A 17,361-nucleotide genomic window follows, 5' to 3' on the forward strand; every position below is an offset into this window, starting at 1 on the left:
TTTAAGTTTTATATTCATACATAATTCTAAAGAAATTTATTTTTCTAAAGGGCAGAGGTGCTCAGACACACAGTTTTTCCTATTAGACAATCAACTATTCAGAAATCTCTGAGCTAGTGTCTCCTAAAAAGCTGTAATTTGAATTAAGGTCTGACTGGAACAATATGAGCTTATACAGTGTGGATTCTGTGTAGAATACTTCTTTTTCTTCATCTTTTTTTAAGGTGAAAGTTCATGGATTTAGCATACTCTGAGCATACAAATGTGCTGGAGAACGACGAGAGGTGAACAGAACTGAAGAATAAAAATAGAGGGGAAAAATGTGAAAATACTGGACTGAATATGGATAAAGGCTTGTCAGGGCATTCTGATAAGGCCTTTGCTTTGACAGATAAAGATGAGAGAACATCAGGGAAGTCGAGTTGATATGAGCTTTGTGCTGGAAACAGACAGTGCACCAGTTTTGGGTGTTCTGGAAATGGGTTACTTGTGTAGGAACCTGGAGCGAGTGTGTTGGAAAGATGACACAATTTGTCATGTCCCAGAGTGCAGCAAGCCTGGTAGCCATCAGGTTTGCTGAATTTCAGTCACTCAGATTTTAGAACCTTTTTTTTTTAAGTGTTGAAGCCATTCTGTTGCTGCTTGATTCTTACACCATTCAGATCAGGATAATTAGCACCTTTCAGTGTGCTGTCACATAAGTAGTTGTCCTTTTAGCTTGATTCTCTTATTCATCCTCTCTTTAGATGGAGAGGTGGATGTGCAATGCAGTTCTTGGTTTCAGTAGATTATTTAATTAGGGATGTATTGGATGAGGTTTTGTTATAAAACAGAAGTTTGACGTGCCCTTTGTTTTTAATGGAGGTGAGATGTGAATTTTTCTGACCAGGGAAAAGTTTTGTCAGAAAAAGTAGAGGAATCAGGAATTCTTGATCCTCATTCCCCATTGCTCTGCATGTGTGTCATTATTTATGCTGGTATGGATGTGAAATGAGATGGATAGCATCACATGCAAATATTTTGCACCTTCTTCTTAGCTGTTCAAAGCAGTGTTTAGGTACTGCTGCTTTCTAATGGATCATGCTGTGATTTTGAACAGGGAACCACCTTTTTCTTATTCTGACCTCTCCTGAAAAAATAGGTAAGAGTTGTCGGCCACCAGAATAGCAGGACTGATGAGGAAGGTTCTTAGCTAATTGGTAAGTTAGCAGAGCTGTGTAACCTCTGAGAATTGAGAGCCTCAGTCTGTACTGCCTCTGTTTATGCTTAAACTGGTTTGTTGGGGACCAGAGCTTTAGAATTACAAAATTCTGAAATCTTGCCTGATTATTTTTTTCCTGTTTGCCTCTGAAACTTTCGATAAAGACACTGAATCTTACATATAACTTTCTAATGTGTAGCAGTGCTTCTTTAAAAACCAGAAGAACTAAGATGACACTATTCCATTCTTAAGTACGTTCTATGTGGTCTAAAACACTGTGTGTATATGTGATACTGTGTATTTTCCTGACCTCTTCCTTTCACAGAATAATGGCTAACTGGAGGGAGGAAGCCCAAACTACTAACTACTTCCTCTACTCACTTATCTACATCTAGTTGTCTGTTCTTCCTATGAATATTTTCTTATCTGGGTCTACTTGACTCCCCTGTCTAGCAATATTTATTTCTTTTTTCGACCTGGTTTTTCTGAAACAATAATTTAAAATGATAATAAACTTTCTGCTTGAAAGCGCTCTCTGAGGCACCCACTCGGACTTCATCCAAGTTCCCTAGAATTAGGTGTTTGATAATCTGCTTGATCTGTCTGGTGAGTTGTGGTAAGATTGTTCTCATATGCACTACTACGTCAGAAAAGGTAAAAAGAAGTATTAATAAAACTGTAAATATCAAAGGTGCTGGAGAGTACTTACAAGTTTTTGAGGATGCATCACTGTTAATTTATGGAGTTGTTAAAATTTAATAGTTTCTAAGTGCATGGGAACATTGTCCAAATTTTCAGAGCATTTTTTTCATTGAGATCAAGATAGTATGACACCTGAGTATTACCTGTTTGTCATGTAGCTTCATATGTGCATTTAATATTGAATTGCAGCATTGTCTGAGTATTGGCATGTATGAAAGCATGTGAAAATGAAAGCTGCATATTATTCACATTTTAATTGCACTTGAAGAATTCACAATGCTGTATTTAATTTGCCTATTGTAGTTCAGTCTTTTAACCTTAGGAACTGCTGCAGAGCTATTCAAGTCACTCAGCATTTATTTTTAGAGCTGTAGGTCAGCGAGGGAACATGTAATGCTCTATTCTGGTAGAGATGGTGGGATTATGCTTCATTGTAGCTCCCAACATCCGTCTCAGATGCAGCTGATATTGTGCCCCCAGGAATAGCCATCCTTCCTGCAACCCTTAGGCTACAATAATGTGTCAGACAGGGTGCAAAATGTTCCAAGGCCTAAATTACAGAAGGATGCATCATCATGTGTGTAGAATGAGCTGTTTGACTATTTTGAAATGCAATATGCTTCAGGTTGTAAAAATTAAAGAGGTTGGTTATTCTAACCTTACGTAATGGTGTTGCTAAGCATAACCTACAATTTCCTGTGTGCTGCCTCAGGGCAGTGCAGTTGGGCCTTTTCTGTCAGGCTGTGTGTCTCATTTAAAAGTAGAGTGGGGAAAGGCATGGAAATAACATTGTTTATGTCCCAGGGCTGACACAGAAAAGGGGCCAAGTGGGGACTGGTGTGTATCTTAAGTCAGAAGCACTTAGACAACGTAAGGTTTAAAAATCCATCTTCAGTTAATACTGTCTATAACTGTTCTGTAATCATTTGCCACATTATTTTGTTCCTCCTTTCCACTAAACTGATCCAAGGTACTAAAACTTCAGTTTCTAACTCACCACAGTTCATTGCTGTTACAGTCACTGAGGCAGGTCTAATGAACTTTTCTCTGCATTCATTTTTGTCAGGCTTAACAGTGAGAGGATAAGGAGATCAGCACATTGCAAACTGAATGAAGAAAAATGTGCCAGTAACTTTTTGAGAAGGCTTGCTATGGAGTTACAGTTGTGAAAGGTCTATTGTGACACTGCCTGCTGAATGGTTCCAGTCTCTTTACCTTATGTTTAGGTCTGATAAGCAAATACTCCCACTCCCCAGCTTTGTTTTAAAGCAAAAAAAAGAGACATTTGTAGATTGCATTTGTAATCATTAAGATTAGATCTGTGCATGACTGGATTTCCTGGAAGTATAAACTAGATTTAGATCTGTCTTTTTGCCAGATTGAAAGAAGCTCATGATTTATTCTGGTGAACTTTGGGAGGAGAAGTGATACCTGATGTAGCACAGAGTGTCTTGGGATGAAGTTACCCCAGCAACATTTTTGAACATGTCTGAACTAGCAGAATGGCTTGAAATCAGCCCTTTTGTTATCGCTTGGATCCTTTCAGGCCATCCTAAAATTCAGTAGAATTTTATTTTTTAATCATATTTTCAGCAGTATTCTCACACTCAACTTATGATTTGTACCTCTAGGTTCATCAGCCACATGCTCACATCTGGAAATGTGTGGGGAAAAAATCAGAACTTTCAGAAATTGTAGAGAAGGGAAGGAGAGAAGAAAAAAGTTCTAGTCTAAGAAAGGAGTGTTTTCAAAAGTCAGAACAAGCCCTTGAGGCTTCTCTAGTGTTCAGATTTGATCACAGAGTAAAAACTGATGAGCAGTGCTTTCTAACTTCAGATGCTGTTAGCAGCAGTGGAGTGTCTCAATGGTTTGAAGAGAGTGTACACGACACAAATATGTCAGCATCCTCAAGGCAGGCTGTAATTAGGTACAAACTGGTATAGCTATGCAAATTTTGTGAGTTATCACCTTGCCTATTATCAACTCTGCAACAGATAAATCTGCATTGTGCTTGAATTTTAATCAACGTTCTAGTCTCTCAAGATCTCTTACAGTTAAGCACTGATGAAAGGGACTCAGTTGAGATGTGATATTTTCTTCTGGAACTTGAACACTGGGCTGCAATGCTGGACACCACAGTTCCAAATGTCCTCCCTTCCCTCTTCTTCTCCCAGCTTTTTATTGCTGAGCATGATGCCATATGGTGTGGAATATCCCTCTGGTCAATTGGGATCATCCATCCCAGCTGTGTGTGTCCCATTTTCCCCCCGTGCCAGTTTCCTTATGTGCCCCCAGCCCACTTGGGGCAGTGTGAGAAGCAGAAAAGGCCTCGGTGCTGTGTCAGCACCGTTCAGCAGCTACTAAAACATCAGCGTGTTGTCAACACTTGTTTTCATCACAAATCCAAATGTAGCATCGTATTGGCTGCTATGAAGAAAATTTAGTCTATCCCAGCAAAACCAGTCCAAATCCTTAAGGGATCAGAGTAAATGGGCTGCCTGTTGACTGTTGTAGCAAGATCCCAAATCACAGCTTTCCATCATAAATACATTCATATTTCCCTACTTGCCTTTTTCTCCCCACAAAATGGACAGGACTTGAGTGTACCTGCATTTATGTGATTACATCAGAATCCTAGATACTTACTAGGATTTGCTAGTTTTTTTTAAACTTCCTCTTATAACTGTTTTATGCCATGTTTTGTGAGCACTTGACCATTGTGCCATCAATATGGATGTGTCTGCCTGAGTTGTCAGATGGCCCAGAACACTAGATATGGAAAGAATAAACTGCTTTACTAAGCAGGACTGATTCTGTTTTAATTTTAGTGGTTGGTGTAGAGGTCTGTGTGTTGTATGGGAAGGTTTTTTGTCTCCTTGGACATTGTACCCCACCTGTGCTCTTGTCCTTTTCCCTCTCCCCCTTTCTCTGCCTCATCCTGGACCCCAGGACCCCAGAAATGTATGTGTATGGCCCAGTGCAGTAAGAGCAGGAGCTGCAGCACAGGGTAGTTGTGATGCTCTGGTGCATGTACAGAAACTATGGGAAGCAAAGCAAAGGAAATTATTACATACAATGTAGCCTAAAAATTTAATCTGCAGAGCCCCAGAGATCCACGGGCTTCAAGCTGGAAACTGTTAGGCCAGTAAATGCAACAGTGTTGTGAAGCCCAGATATCTGCCTCTGCCCTTGAGACCTAGGAGGAAAAAATGGAATTGTTGATTTGTTATTAAAGAGCAACTTCTCTAAAAGTATTATAATTTATATTTTAAGAATGCACAAGGTATGGATTAAGTCTTTCTTTTACTCTCAGTACATTACCTGTACTGAGAGTAATGAACCTACCATAACACTATCAAAACTGCATATCTACTTGCTGATAGATCTCTGTATTCTCCAGAGAAAATAACCTGCATATCCAAATGCACTAAATGACCTTTCACAAAGTACATCCAGAAATCCCCAAGATCCTTGCAGATGATCAGTAAGAGAGATGCCAATGATTGGTAGGTGAACATTTCTCATAAAGTAACTACTCTTATTTCTGATGAAACAATCCTGACCCTCAAGGGACATCCACAAAGCACCTTCGAAAGATGAGCTTTAATATTAAAATTCATGACTCTGTTAAAAGCTAAAAATTATAGAGTTGTTAGAGATACTGTGTTTATAGGTAGAGTAATTCTCTTAATCTCTTTTCTGATTTCTCCTGTATCCCCACCTCAGTAATAAGTCTGCTTTTTTCAGGAGATGAGTTATTATGTTATTTTAACAGACCAAACTGTGTCTCTTCTTTCTTTGTTAGCAAGCCTTCCTGTACCAGAGATAGGAGCTACTTTTCTTGCAGATGGTTGATTAACACCTTGGTTAAATTCAGAGTAGTTAAGCTTGGAAGGTGGCTGCTTCTGTTTCAGATCTGAAGAAGTGCTTGATATGCCTGAGGCTGTGTCTGTTCCTTCCCATATGAAGCAGCTGATCTAATAACAGGTATCACATCTCACCATGAGCATTGCTTCACTTGTGCTATTGAGGCAAGAGAACGAGAAAATTACTTTTTATGTGTGTGAAATGCTGGCAGTTGTGTAATTTGCTCTTTTTATATTTCTTGAAATGGTATATTTGAAGCCCAGGTAAATATTCAGTCAGATCTAGATATCTATATTACTGTTTAAAGTATTTGAGGTAGAGGGGCAGATTTGCTAAACAGTAATGATTAGAAGAAATAACAAAAAGCAGAGTAAGTAAACCCTTAGATTTCCTAAGGGAGGTGAAGTACAGGTGCATCCCTTTGGACTCTGTGCCTACAACAGGAGAGGCCTTTGTGAATGAAAGTTCTTCTGCTGTAGGTGCATCACATTCACCTGAACCTAAAAACTGCAACCCAAACTTTTATATGGCAAAAAGGACATAACACAGACTGGACACCTGTGCTAATTTGTGAGCCATTTTGAGGCAGGGCATGAAGGTGACCTTGGAGGGTGCCAGGGCTGCTTTGCTGGAGGTGGTGTGGTCACACAGATACATCCTCCACCAACGTTAAATGCACAGGGGCCACAGGGAAGAGTGAATGTTGTGGTGTTTGGGTGAGGCCTGCTGCTCTATCCATCCTGTGTCAGTTGATTAGACATTGTTCTGCTTTAAAATCTTTTGGAAATCGGAGCATAGTTGTTTTTAGATAGACCCAGACTATTTTATCATTACAGGAAATGTTATTTAGGTAAGGGGAGTGGCTGTTGTCTTCTCTAAGAGATTTTTTTAGTAAAAAAATAATAGTCTTTCACATTCTGCATCACATGCCAAGTTGTGCTGAGACTGCAGCTAATCATCATTTTAAACAAGGTGTTCATTGTCCTATTGCTCTGTATCCATACAACATCCAGGTATTGGAACAGGAGGCAGCCTGAGCACTGTGTTGAAAGCCTGCAAAGGAAAATTAGATCAGGATGTACAAAAGAAAAATCTGAGCTCTTTATAAATAGAGAAATCCTTTATTAAAATAAATTATTAAAGAATTGCTGGTTTACAAGCAGCTGTTTTAAGGATAATTTATAAATGGGGTAAAGGGTGTTTTTTTACTGTTCTTGTTTCTTTTTATGGGCTCAATGACCAACGTTCATTGACTTAACATCCCCTGTGCTTAAGATACATCCTTGAGTCTTAATAATAATAGTAAGACTCAGAACACATGTATTAATTTTGTATGTGAACTTCAGGATCATTCTAATAGTGTTTTATAATTTTCTGTTTGGCATTGCAGGAAAGATTTTTTTGAGTTTCTCCAAACAGATAGGCTGTTACTTTTGTCAGTGCTCGGAGGTGTTACTTTTGTTACTGTTACATCTTCTCCATCATCTCTGCTGCTTCAATATTTTGCTGAGTAACTTGCTTTCACTGTTATGAGTTCTGATCAAAATTAATTAGAAACTAGAATTGATTAATCTTAAACTAGAATTTTATTAAGTGTGGTAAGCTTATAGTTGTAACCAAAATCATACAGTATACTGTACATTCACACAGAAGAGTACAATGCTTAGCATTCGGCTCAAGCCAAGCAGGGGTGGTTTTTTTCCCTTCTCCTTTGCTTTTCCCATCTGTGTTCCCCTTTTTAATATTTTTGTAGTTTTTCCCCATAATGTGACAGCACATTTATAGAGAGTGCAACTTGACTTTAAGAGTCAAGCAATTACCCATAAAATCATATTGAGCTGGAGTCTGTCGTATAAAACACATGCCATGTGAGGGATTGAGGAGTGGAGCATATTGTGCTGTTTGTGCCTTCCTGGCAGTGTTCTGATTTGTTGTCGAACCAGTATTTACACAATTTATGCAGCTGAAATGCAGTTGTTTAAAGTAGTAAAAGATTCAACTCTATACTGCCATAATAGTTGGACTTTCTGATCCTTGTGGGTCCCTTCCAACTCAGTGTGATCTGTGATTCTGTAATGTAAGGGCTCTGACTGGAGTAATCAGTGTAATGGTGGACTGATTACTGTAATACTTTATACTGAGGAAAAGCAAGGGAAAACAGGCTTCTGTTCTGTTGCTGGTTTTATATTTAGGTCTTTAAAGATGACTCGGAGAATGTATGTATGTATGCATTAAAAAATATGAAAGCAGAGAGGAGAAATCAATATGACCAATGGTGTGAGAAGTTTACATGGGATGAGCTCCTCGAAAGCTAAAGATTAGCAAGTCCGAAGGGGGATTAGAAGGCATTGACTGAAGTATGTAGAAGTGTGAAAGCCAGCCCTTCTTTTCTATTGCATGTAACATGAGAACAGTATTTGAGTTCTGAAAGCACAATGTATCTGGCAACAGTAAAAAAGACATGCTTCTTGCAGCATGTTGCCTAGCTTTTATTTTTGGGGTGGGTTTTTTAATGACTTGTGGACTCTCTCTGACTGTCTTCTTGTTTCCCAGAAGTTGCTTCTCTGTATCACTGACTTGCTGCCCTTCCCTCATGACAGTTCCCCATGAGTGCTTGTTACACCCCTGAGTTTTAGCTGTTGTCTCAAAACTGATGAAAGCTTAAGCTCTGGACCCCCATTGTCTGCCAACTGGATCAAAGTAGTTCTCCCTTACATACAACTCCATAGCTTAGTTCATAGTCCAACGTGCGCTGTTCTATTTATTACCCTGTGCCACACTACTTCAGAGTAAAGTAGACACAGAAACTGCAGATTAAATTTTTGGAGGAATTTATGTGGCTGACAATGTAGATGGATGTGTGATGAAATTTAAAGAAATGACCACGTCTGTTTTCTCATAACTTTAATAGGTATATCCTAGGATGTTTGCTTAGACAAATTATTTAGATAATAAGCAACATTTGTTATTTGAGGCAAAATAAATTCAAGATGTTCAATGGTGTGCTGTGAGAGAGATCTGAAATTTATTTGGTGAAAAAGGTCTGGTGGTGTGACAGCAAAAGGGAATGATCTTGCTTTTTCATTTTATCTTTGAACTCCCGATCAGTTGTGATGATCCGTAGACATCAATGGAATCCTTTGCCAGGCAGTGAATGAAATGAGTTTGTTCTGTTTAAAAAGTAGATACCTAAAAAATTTCTTCCCCCTTGCATGAGGAAGCTGTCAGACCATCTCGTTTTACCAGTAATTTCACATGATTTTATTGCCCTAGACTTCAAATAAACCCACAAATATCCCTCAAACTAGCTGAAATCAGTAAACTGCTTTAACTTTGAAATCAGTAACTGTTTTAACTTAACATTCACCGAGTATGCAAATAGTTGTTACACATCCTGTTTTGTAACGGTGCCAGAACAAGTTCTTTCAAAATGCATGAGATGTAAACCCCATTCTCTAGAAGAGGAAATACCTTTCACTTTGCAGGGTTGTCTCAGACCGGGGGGTATATTGTCCTCTTAATGCACTTACATAACTCCCATTAACATTAATGGCAATTACATGCACTCCCTGTGAGGTGAACGTACCCTTTTGTTGAAATGAGCGATCTATTGCGACAGATTTTCCAGTGATGTTAAGTTAAATTTAGATTGCCATACCAATGTCACTAATACTAGTTTTAGAATCTATTGTTGCTTGTAGTCTATAATAATGAAAACTCACAATGCAGCTTTATGTTAGGTCATGTGTTTCTTGTAATGGAAAATCCCATTTACAGTGCTCTAGAAATACAGGGACCTTGTCAGTCTTCTTCTCTGATAGAAAATGCAGACCACTGTATAGCTTTGTGTTTTCTTTGGCTTGGTAGTTACTGTTTGCAGTCTCTGTAGAGGTAGTTTGTAGAGGTGGTGTATTGCAGGTGACAAACTGTGTTGGCTTGTGATTAAGACACAGGAATGCTGTATTCCTCCTCCTGTTCCTGACCTGAGAGGCTTTTTGGCTCAGGGTGACTCAGCTGCCTTATCTGACACTAATTCATGTCTCAAATGTGCAGAGTCAGAACATCGTAGCTCACAGGTGTGTTGTGAAATTAATTGTCTGTAAATTGTTTCATTGTGAGTTGAAAGTTGTTAGCAAAAGGTCAAATGTTATCTCAGAAAGCAATAAAAGGATTTTATCAGAATGTTAGCAAGATGTAGCTCCTGTTTTACGCACAGCTCGTGGATCTGTGATTAGCGTAACTCCGTTAGGGAGTGGCTTATTTATCCCAATACAGTTGTGCTGTTGCAGCCCCTAGTGTGGACACGGTTGTACTGACATGCAGTGTTTCACTCGTATTGCTCGTTCGAGCCCACTTGGTACCTCAGTTTGGAGGAATTGTGCCATTTCATTTTTTTTGCTAATTTAGGGTCTGTCTGTGTGTAGCCAAGAATAGAGCCAGCAATAAAAAATTGTTCCAACCTATTAGCCTTCTCCAGCAAAGTCCGGATGGAGTCATTGGAGGCAGTGCTTGTGTTAAAGCAAAAATCCAAATAAATCGTAGATGGAACAGAATATTAAATACAATAAGAAAAGTCAGGAAGTTCTGAGGTAACCTGTCAGCATGGGAATACTGCCAGAAAGTGTTTGGGTTTTATGATTTTCTTAACAAGTTAATGTACTAGTATGTCCTACAGATATACATTTAGGAGGTCTTTAAAGAATACACTGAAGATGTTACCTATTTAGATAGTTACCCAGACAAGTTCCAGAAGTACAATGTAACTGGTTGCACATAACGTAGACAGCACCTGCTGTAAACGCAGCCCCCATCTCTAAGAGCTTTGGCTTTTCTTAATTACTAATGAATATCGGGCCTTTAATTTCAGCTGCACAGGTGCAACGGGGTCTGTGTTACCGACACCTTAGGAAGTCATCGGGCCCTCTCTCACAGGGTCTCGGTGTAGGGCTCCGGGCAGCCGCAGCTCCTCAGCCCCGTCGGGGTCTGTCGCGTCCCCCCTCAGCCCAGCAGCGCTGCGGGGGGGGGCAGCACTCAGCAAACGATGGGAGACACGAAGAGCTGAGAAGACGAGGGGCAATTAATTCCCCGTCCCCACCCGTCCGTGGACTGTGCCCTTCGCTGGTAAAGGCTCTGTGCCTCCGGCGGGAGCTCAGCGTCGGCCCCTTCCCCTCGGAGGGGGCTGGCTGTGGGCCCCCCCGGCTGCCGGGCTGCGCCTTTGCCGCGGTGCTGCCGCTGGACTTTGAACGAGCCGGGGGCTGGTGGAACAGGTTTCCTCCCTGCGCGCCGCCGGGCATTGCGTCAATCCCGGGAGGAGGATCCTCGAGGTAAATGAACTTTTTAAACGGGAAAAGGAGAAAGAAGGGAGAGGAGGAGGAAGAAGAAGCGGGGGCCGCACCCGCCCGAGCGCTTCCTCCGAACGCTTCTCTCCGGGAAGCGGCTGCGGGCGCTGCCCGGCAGCGCGGCCGGAGGATGCGCTTGCCCGGGCTCGGCGGGCGGGCGCGGGGAGCGGCGGCCGGGGCCCGGCACGGCTGAGCGCCGGCTCCGCGGTGAGTGCGGGGCGCTGCGGGGCAGGGCTGGAGCCCCCGCCCGCCGCACGGGCTGGGCACGGCGCGGCGGCGGCACAGCCGGGCTGCCATCGCGGGGAGCCCTGGGCACACGGGCTGAGGGAGCTCTGTGCGGACCGGGGGGCGGGCGGAGGCTGGAGGCGATGCCGGGAGCTGCCCTGGAGCCTCCCCGCCCCGCTGCGGCCCTGCCGGCCCCGGCCCGGCGGGCGCTCGGTGCCGCCCGTGGCTGTGAACGGGGGCAGGAGGGAGGAGGGGACCCGGCCCGGCCGTGCGGGCAGAGGGAGCGCGCTGGGCCGGGGCTGTGCGGGGAGCGGTCCCCAGAGAGCCGCTGATGCCAGAGCGCTCAGCCCCGCGCTTGGCACATCGCCGGACGGGTCCGTGTCTGAACGCCTGCGTGTGTTTGCATCTCTGTGAACGCAGTGAGACTTTCTTTTTTTCCTGCAAAAACCCCCAATCTGTTTACTCGGTAGAATGTATTTGTGTAATGGTAGCTCTTTTTACCTACTTGTTCTGTCCTAAAACACTCGCGTTCATTCCCCTGTGGTATCTTCAGAAGTGAAAGTCTGTGGTTATTACTGTACTTAATACAAGTTAATATAATTATCTTTAAAGTCAAGGGCAGTATCTCTATTACATATAATTACGTGAAGATAATAAGTAAAATAGCAAAATAATTCTTCACTTCTTTGAAGTTGTTACTGGTTATTGCATGTGGTGCAGAACAGCATGTTTATTATTGTGGATTTGAGGGATCCAAATAGCAATTTAACCTAGCAAAGGACTAATTAATTCTGTGTGTGTCACTGGAAAGCTCTAATAGTAACATGCAAGCAGTGAACAGAAAGAATAGTATGGATTCATGGAAAGTATATTGAGCTGCTTCAAACACTTTTTAAAATATCAAGTCCTAGGGAAAATTATAACTAATTTATAATTCTGTTTTATTTAAAATAAAGTTACAGAATAGGAATGAGATTTTGTAATGTGAGTAAGCTTCTCTGTGATAAATATTTAGTTTTGGTATAGAGTTCACCAGCATAAGGCAAGCAAGACAGAAGAATGTATCTGAATAGTAATTCAGTGCACCAATGAGTCTGGAAGCTCTGTTCCTGACTTGTAAAAAAATTGTATATACTTGCCAATAAAAAAGCTTTATCCATGGTTTTTGTAGGTAAATCGGCACAACTGCAATTTTTGAGAGTCACATTTAGCACTGGGAATTTGATTTTTGTACTTTCTCTTAAATTTTTGACTACCTGGGGGAAAAAAATTCAGAAAGTAGAAAACTATAAGCAAACAGCGTGTTGTTAGATTACAGCAGTAGTGTTGATACGACTGAGATAGTGTTGATACCTCTTCCCCTGAGAACCTTGTTTGATTGCAAACAAGGTTCTTCCCAATCCACATATAAAAATGTGTTTTATCTCTTACAAACACAGTATGATGATTTGAAACGATGGTTGACAGCTTCAGTGCAAGAGGAATGAGCATCATAACCAGAGCTGGATGCATAGGAGTGACCGAGGAGTTAAAAGGACAGCAGCACAGCTGAATCCATTTAACTGGCAGAGTGGTTTTAATTGGGTTGGTTGCTAGGGAATGGCTCCAGCACCATGTATTCCAATGAATTTAAACCTTGGACAAATGACACACCTAGGTCTGCTTAAATAATACACCTGGCATTGGCTCCAGCCACACTGAGAGCAGGTCTGTGCTGCTTCTCGTGGCCACTTGGCCCCTACTGTGCCCTTCCAGTGTGTGGCTCACAGGCACTTACCCTGCTCTGTGGTGGCTGCTGGGCGAGTTGAACTTGTCATGCCAATTGTGTGTGTAATGGTTTGCAGTATGCTTATTTAAAAAAACCCAAAACCGGTTAATGTAAATGTAACTAGAAGCAGCTTCCTAGAAGTAGACTAGGAGCAGGATTAATTTAAGTTACAGAATTAATTAGTTATGTGTTTGTACCTTTTCTGTTAACTCACAGCAGCATCTGACTCTTCCTATTATGTTGTAGTAACTGAATTACCTGATTTCAGTGAAGTTGCACTGGGCTTATGCATGGGACAGTTGTGCTGGGACTTGCATTGGTGAAGTTGGGAGCACCAATCTGTGCAAGCCACCGTCAGTTACTAATTTTGCACCCACAGTGCCTGTTACATCTGTGCCAAGCAATACTAATCAATAGCCTGTTAAAAATACCATCTGGGGTAGAGCTGACATCAGTCATCCCTGTGCATTCTGCCTGTGCTGCTGTAGAACTGACATTAGTTACTGAGGGCAGTGTTATAAATAAGCCTTTCCTTGGTGTAAATGCTACTTGGGAACAGCCCTCAGCTCAGTTCTTTCATAAATAGAGTAAATGTACTGAAGTCTGGCTTTATCTCTTCAACATTTATAATGTGACTTAATGTCACATTAGAATTGATAAGAGGACCAGACTTTCTCTAAAGCAGCCTGCTAGGAGGTTTCGTAGGCTTAATAAAGCTAGATGCCACAGCTAAAGAACATTTCATAAATTTCTGATAGCACTTTCCTAAATATAAACCAGGAGTGACCAGACTTGTCAAGTTCATATGTGTAATCTAGGAAAAAATAAGAGGCATAGCTAATTCTCATGAGAGGCACTACAGATTAAGCATCTTTAATATTGGAGGATGGCCTGCAGAGGCACAGAAAGCAGTGGACCATCTGTACCACTCAAATCAAAATGCATCGTTGGAGAGGTGCTCTATTAAAAGTGAAGGCAGATTGGGGCACTGCTGTGGAACTCTTCTGGCTTTATCTGTGAGTAACAGATTAAACTTGTTGACAGAAATGGGAAAAAAACTGTTAATAGAAACTTTGTCATATTTCTTCCCTGAAGTTCACCAAAGACCAGGGGTTAAAAAAACCAATCTGTATTTGACCACTGGCAATCCATGAGAGAGACTCTTCTGTTGCTATTCTGAGAGCTGTCTAAAAGCTGCCTTTTAGATTGTACTGCATATATGCTGTTAGTTGTGACGTCTGTCTTTTATGAAAACATACTTTAAGAAATAGGTTATTTTCTAAAATTGCTTTAATTTTCTTACCTAGTTATTGGTGTGAGTTTTGCACATAATTACATACTTTGAGTTGGTTCCCAGCAGTACTTACCCTGATAATAATAGGAACATAACACATCAGAATAGCTGAAAAATATTCATCAAGGTGGTGGGAGGGAGAGGGCAAGAAAAAGATAACGGGTTTGGGGGAAGATGCCTGTTGTGCTTGACATGAAATTCTCTCTTCCACCTGCAGTAACCTTTCAGAGATAACTAATTAACCATAAATATACAAGTGTGGTTAAAATAGCCGTGGAATAGCAGTTTATGTACATCCACATATGTACTTATGTGTTAAGTATTTTATAGAGAGCCAAGCAGCTCTCTGAGATGGAACAGCTTCTATTTTTAGTTACAATGGAGTGAGTGAGTGAGTGAGGGGCAATAAAATGTGAGGAAAAGATAAGCTGAGGGAAAAGAGACAATGAGGTCATGAGGTTACTTCATGCATTGGGTTAAAAGAAGTGAGAAAAATGCAAGAAGATGGTTAAATGCACAACACTGTAGTGCAGGTGGTTCTGAGCAGGTATGACAAAAACGGGCAGCCTTCCAAATGCTGCAAGAAAAGTCAGCAAATGCTATTATTTTGAGAAGCTATTGGCTAGTAATAGACAGATAAAGCCCCACCTTAACTTTTAGACCTTCAGAAAAATGTGTGTAATGAAAACATCTCTATTGTCAGTTTATTTTTTTTTAACAAAAGTGTATATGTAGTAATTTCTGAAAAGCAGGAACCATTTCTCTACCTTCTCCCCCAAAAAACTGGTGTCCAGGCATATGTGCCTGCTAAACAAGCTTGCTTTCTGTCCTCCCCTTTTGAAATAGGTCCAAGTTTCTCTCTCAAGCTGCTTTTGACTACTCTGGACAGTAGCAACACATTGACATGATTCTTCCCAGTTGTACTGCTGCAGATGGAATTCTGAGTGCCAGGAGTGAAAATTGATTGGACTTGTCAGTGTTTCTGCTGCAATAGCCTGGCAAACCTCTGGGCAGCAGCAGAAATACTAAAACTGTAGCTGTAAACTTGGAAAGTTCTTTCCCTACCCGTTGGAACAAGAGCTGGGATATTCAAAATCAATTTTTAGTTTCTATGAAAAAAGTTAATTTCACCTCCCTGTGAAACTCACTGGGCAGACTAGTAAGGAAGGAGGATTTTTCATTTCCTCAAAAAACCCACTAGTGTACAGTTTTGGAAAGCAGCCTTAATAAATATTCCATCACACTATAGCTACATATCTGTTGACTTCTGTGAAAATTGAATATGCATTTCTTATATAAGCATAGAAACTTTTTCAGAACAGTGGTTTTGCTGTTGCATGAGAACTTTCTTAATCAAAGTTTATCTCAAAGAACAGTCGCTGATGGAGATGAAGTAATAATGTGGCTATGAAATAATCTGCTGGAGTAAAAACTGTTTTCTCACGTGGCTCTAGGGACAGAAGAACCAACATTTTTCTTTGGGTAAAAACACATTGTGCTGGGTTCTTTCTACTCAGGCATTTCTGGTCTTTACAAAAAGCAAATTATCTTTCTTGTGTCAATTTTAATTGATTTTTCACTTCTCTTACGAGAGATCATTGGCACCAATCCAGGAAAAGCCAAGGAGCAAGTAGGGAATTCATCAAAAACTGAATCCTTAATTGCTGGATGTGATGAAATAATTAGTACTTGATGTTTTCAGTACGTTTTCATATTGTTATTTTGACTTCTGAAAGCAAGAGAAAATCCCTTTATACCAGGAGATCACTAAGCAAAACTGTGATTTCAAGAATTCTTCAGCATGCTTATTCATTTCTTGTAATCTCCTTGTAGGAATTGCTCAGAATTTTTTATTGACTTGTTAACAGGAGCAGTACCAGTTAGATGTGCTCTGCTTTGCAATGAAGTCAATTTTGGGGCGTTGTATTTATCACGAAGAGAAGTCACAGGCAATGCAAATCACTTTGGTGCATCCATTCCCAAACAGTAATGGGCTTTCAAATCTGTTCATTAATAATAATGGTATTAAAAAATATATATAATCTTGGAAACCAACAGAAATGCTGAAGGGATATTGCAGTAACATCAAAGCTGTAGTAGACTTCAAACAGCATCACACCATAGTTCCAAGATCTGGGCAGCTCTGCTCCCTAATGAAATGTGTAAGATAAATCAGTGTATAACAAGTTTTCTATCTGAGGATTCTCTGATTTTGCAAGTGTGTTGTTAACTCAGTAAATTTTACTACAGTCCTTTTTAAAAATATTGATACAGTTTTTTTCTCTTCAACTTTTGATGCAGTAAACAAAAATGTAATTTGAAACCATCCCTTAAGGAAGAAGGTTGCTCTTTATATGTATCAAAGCAAAAGAGTTTGATACCCTGCAAAAACTTGCTGCCAGATCTGAGCTTAGAGTGAAACTTTGTTGCCTGCACTGGTAACAGCTTATGAACTGATTTTTTTTCCAAATTTCTGCTTCTAGCTGGCACTAGAAAACATTTGTTTGCTTTGTTGTTGTTTGTGGGTTTGGTTTTGTTTTTTTTTCCTTTGGAGTTAGATTATTTCAAGTATACTGCTTTTTACTTCTTTGGAGAGAACCTTGCTGTTCCTTTGGGGGGAGCAGAGGGGTCAAAGTATAGATAAAAATTTGTTTCCCTCTCCCTTATAGGAGACCTGCAAACGAAAAAGAAATAGAAGCCATTAACCTACCTTGTTCAGAGAGAACATTAACTCAGCACAACATGGCCCAGCATAGTGTTGTCCTTGGATTATTCATGATGACTGTTTTATCACTGTTGGATGGAAGTTCAGCTTTCCTGTTAAATCAGCGTCTGAAGGGAAGATTTCAAAGAGACCGTAGAAACATCCGCCCAAACATCATCCTTGTTCTTACTGATGATCAGGATGTAGAACTTGGTAAGAGCCCAGCGTTAAGAAAATTTCAGCTAACAGGTGTGGCACTGC

The 17,361-nt window shown here is 40.7% G+C and overlaps 1 protein-coding gene across 6 annotated transcripts in view; it reads left to right on the top strand.

Moving 5' to 3' along the window:
- The window catches only part of SULF2 (sulfatase 2), a 116,798-nt gene that overhangs the window by 40,375 nt on the left and 59,062 nt on the right, over positions 1 to 17,361 (top strand). For 2 of the 6 annotated variants that reach the window (XM_027697500.1, XM_027697495.1), the window contains exon 3: positions 17,066 to 17,313. The exons of 1 other annotated variant lie outside the window; for it this stretch is intronic. In XM_027697500.1, the coding sequence (XP_027553301.1) occupies positions 17,139 to 17,313 (175 nt within the window). In that variant the 5' untranslated portion in view covers positions 17,066 to 17,138. Of the gene's footprint in view, positions 1 to 11,033; positions 11,095 to 11,124; positions 11,317 to 16,259; positions 16,383 to 17,065; positions 17,314 to 17,361 lie in introns of those variants that run through there. 3 more of the 6 variants (XM_027697499.1, XM_027697497.1, XM_027697498.1) reach the window with 3 other exon arrangements.

The sequence above is a fragment of the Neopelma chrysocephalum genome, unplaced genomic scaffold (genome assembly GCF_003984885.1).
Source record: "Neopelma chrysocephalum unplaced genomic scaffold, ASM398488v2 Primary Assembly neopelma1_119, whole genome shotgun sequence".
NCBI classification, from domain to species: Eukaryota; Metazoa; Chordata; class Aves; order Passeriformes; family Pipridae; genus Neopelma; species Neopelma chrysocephalum.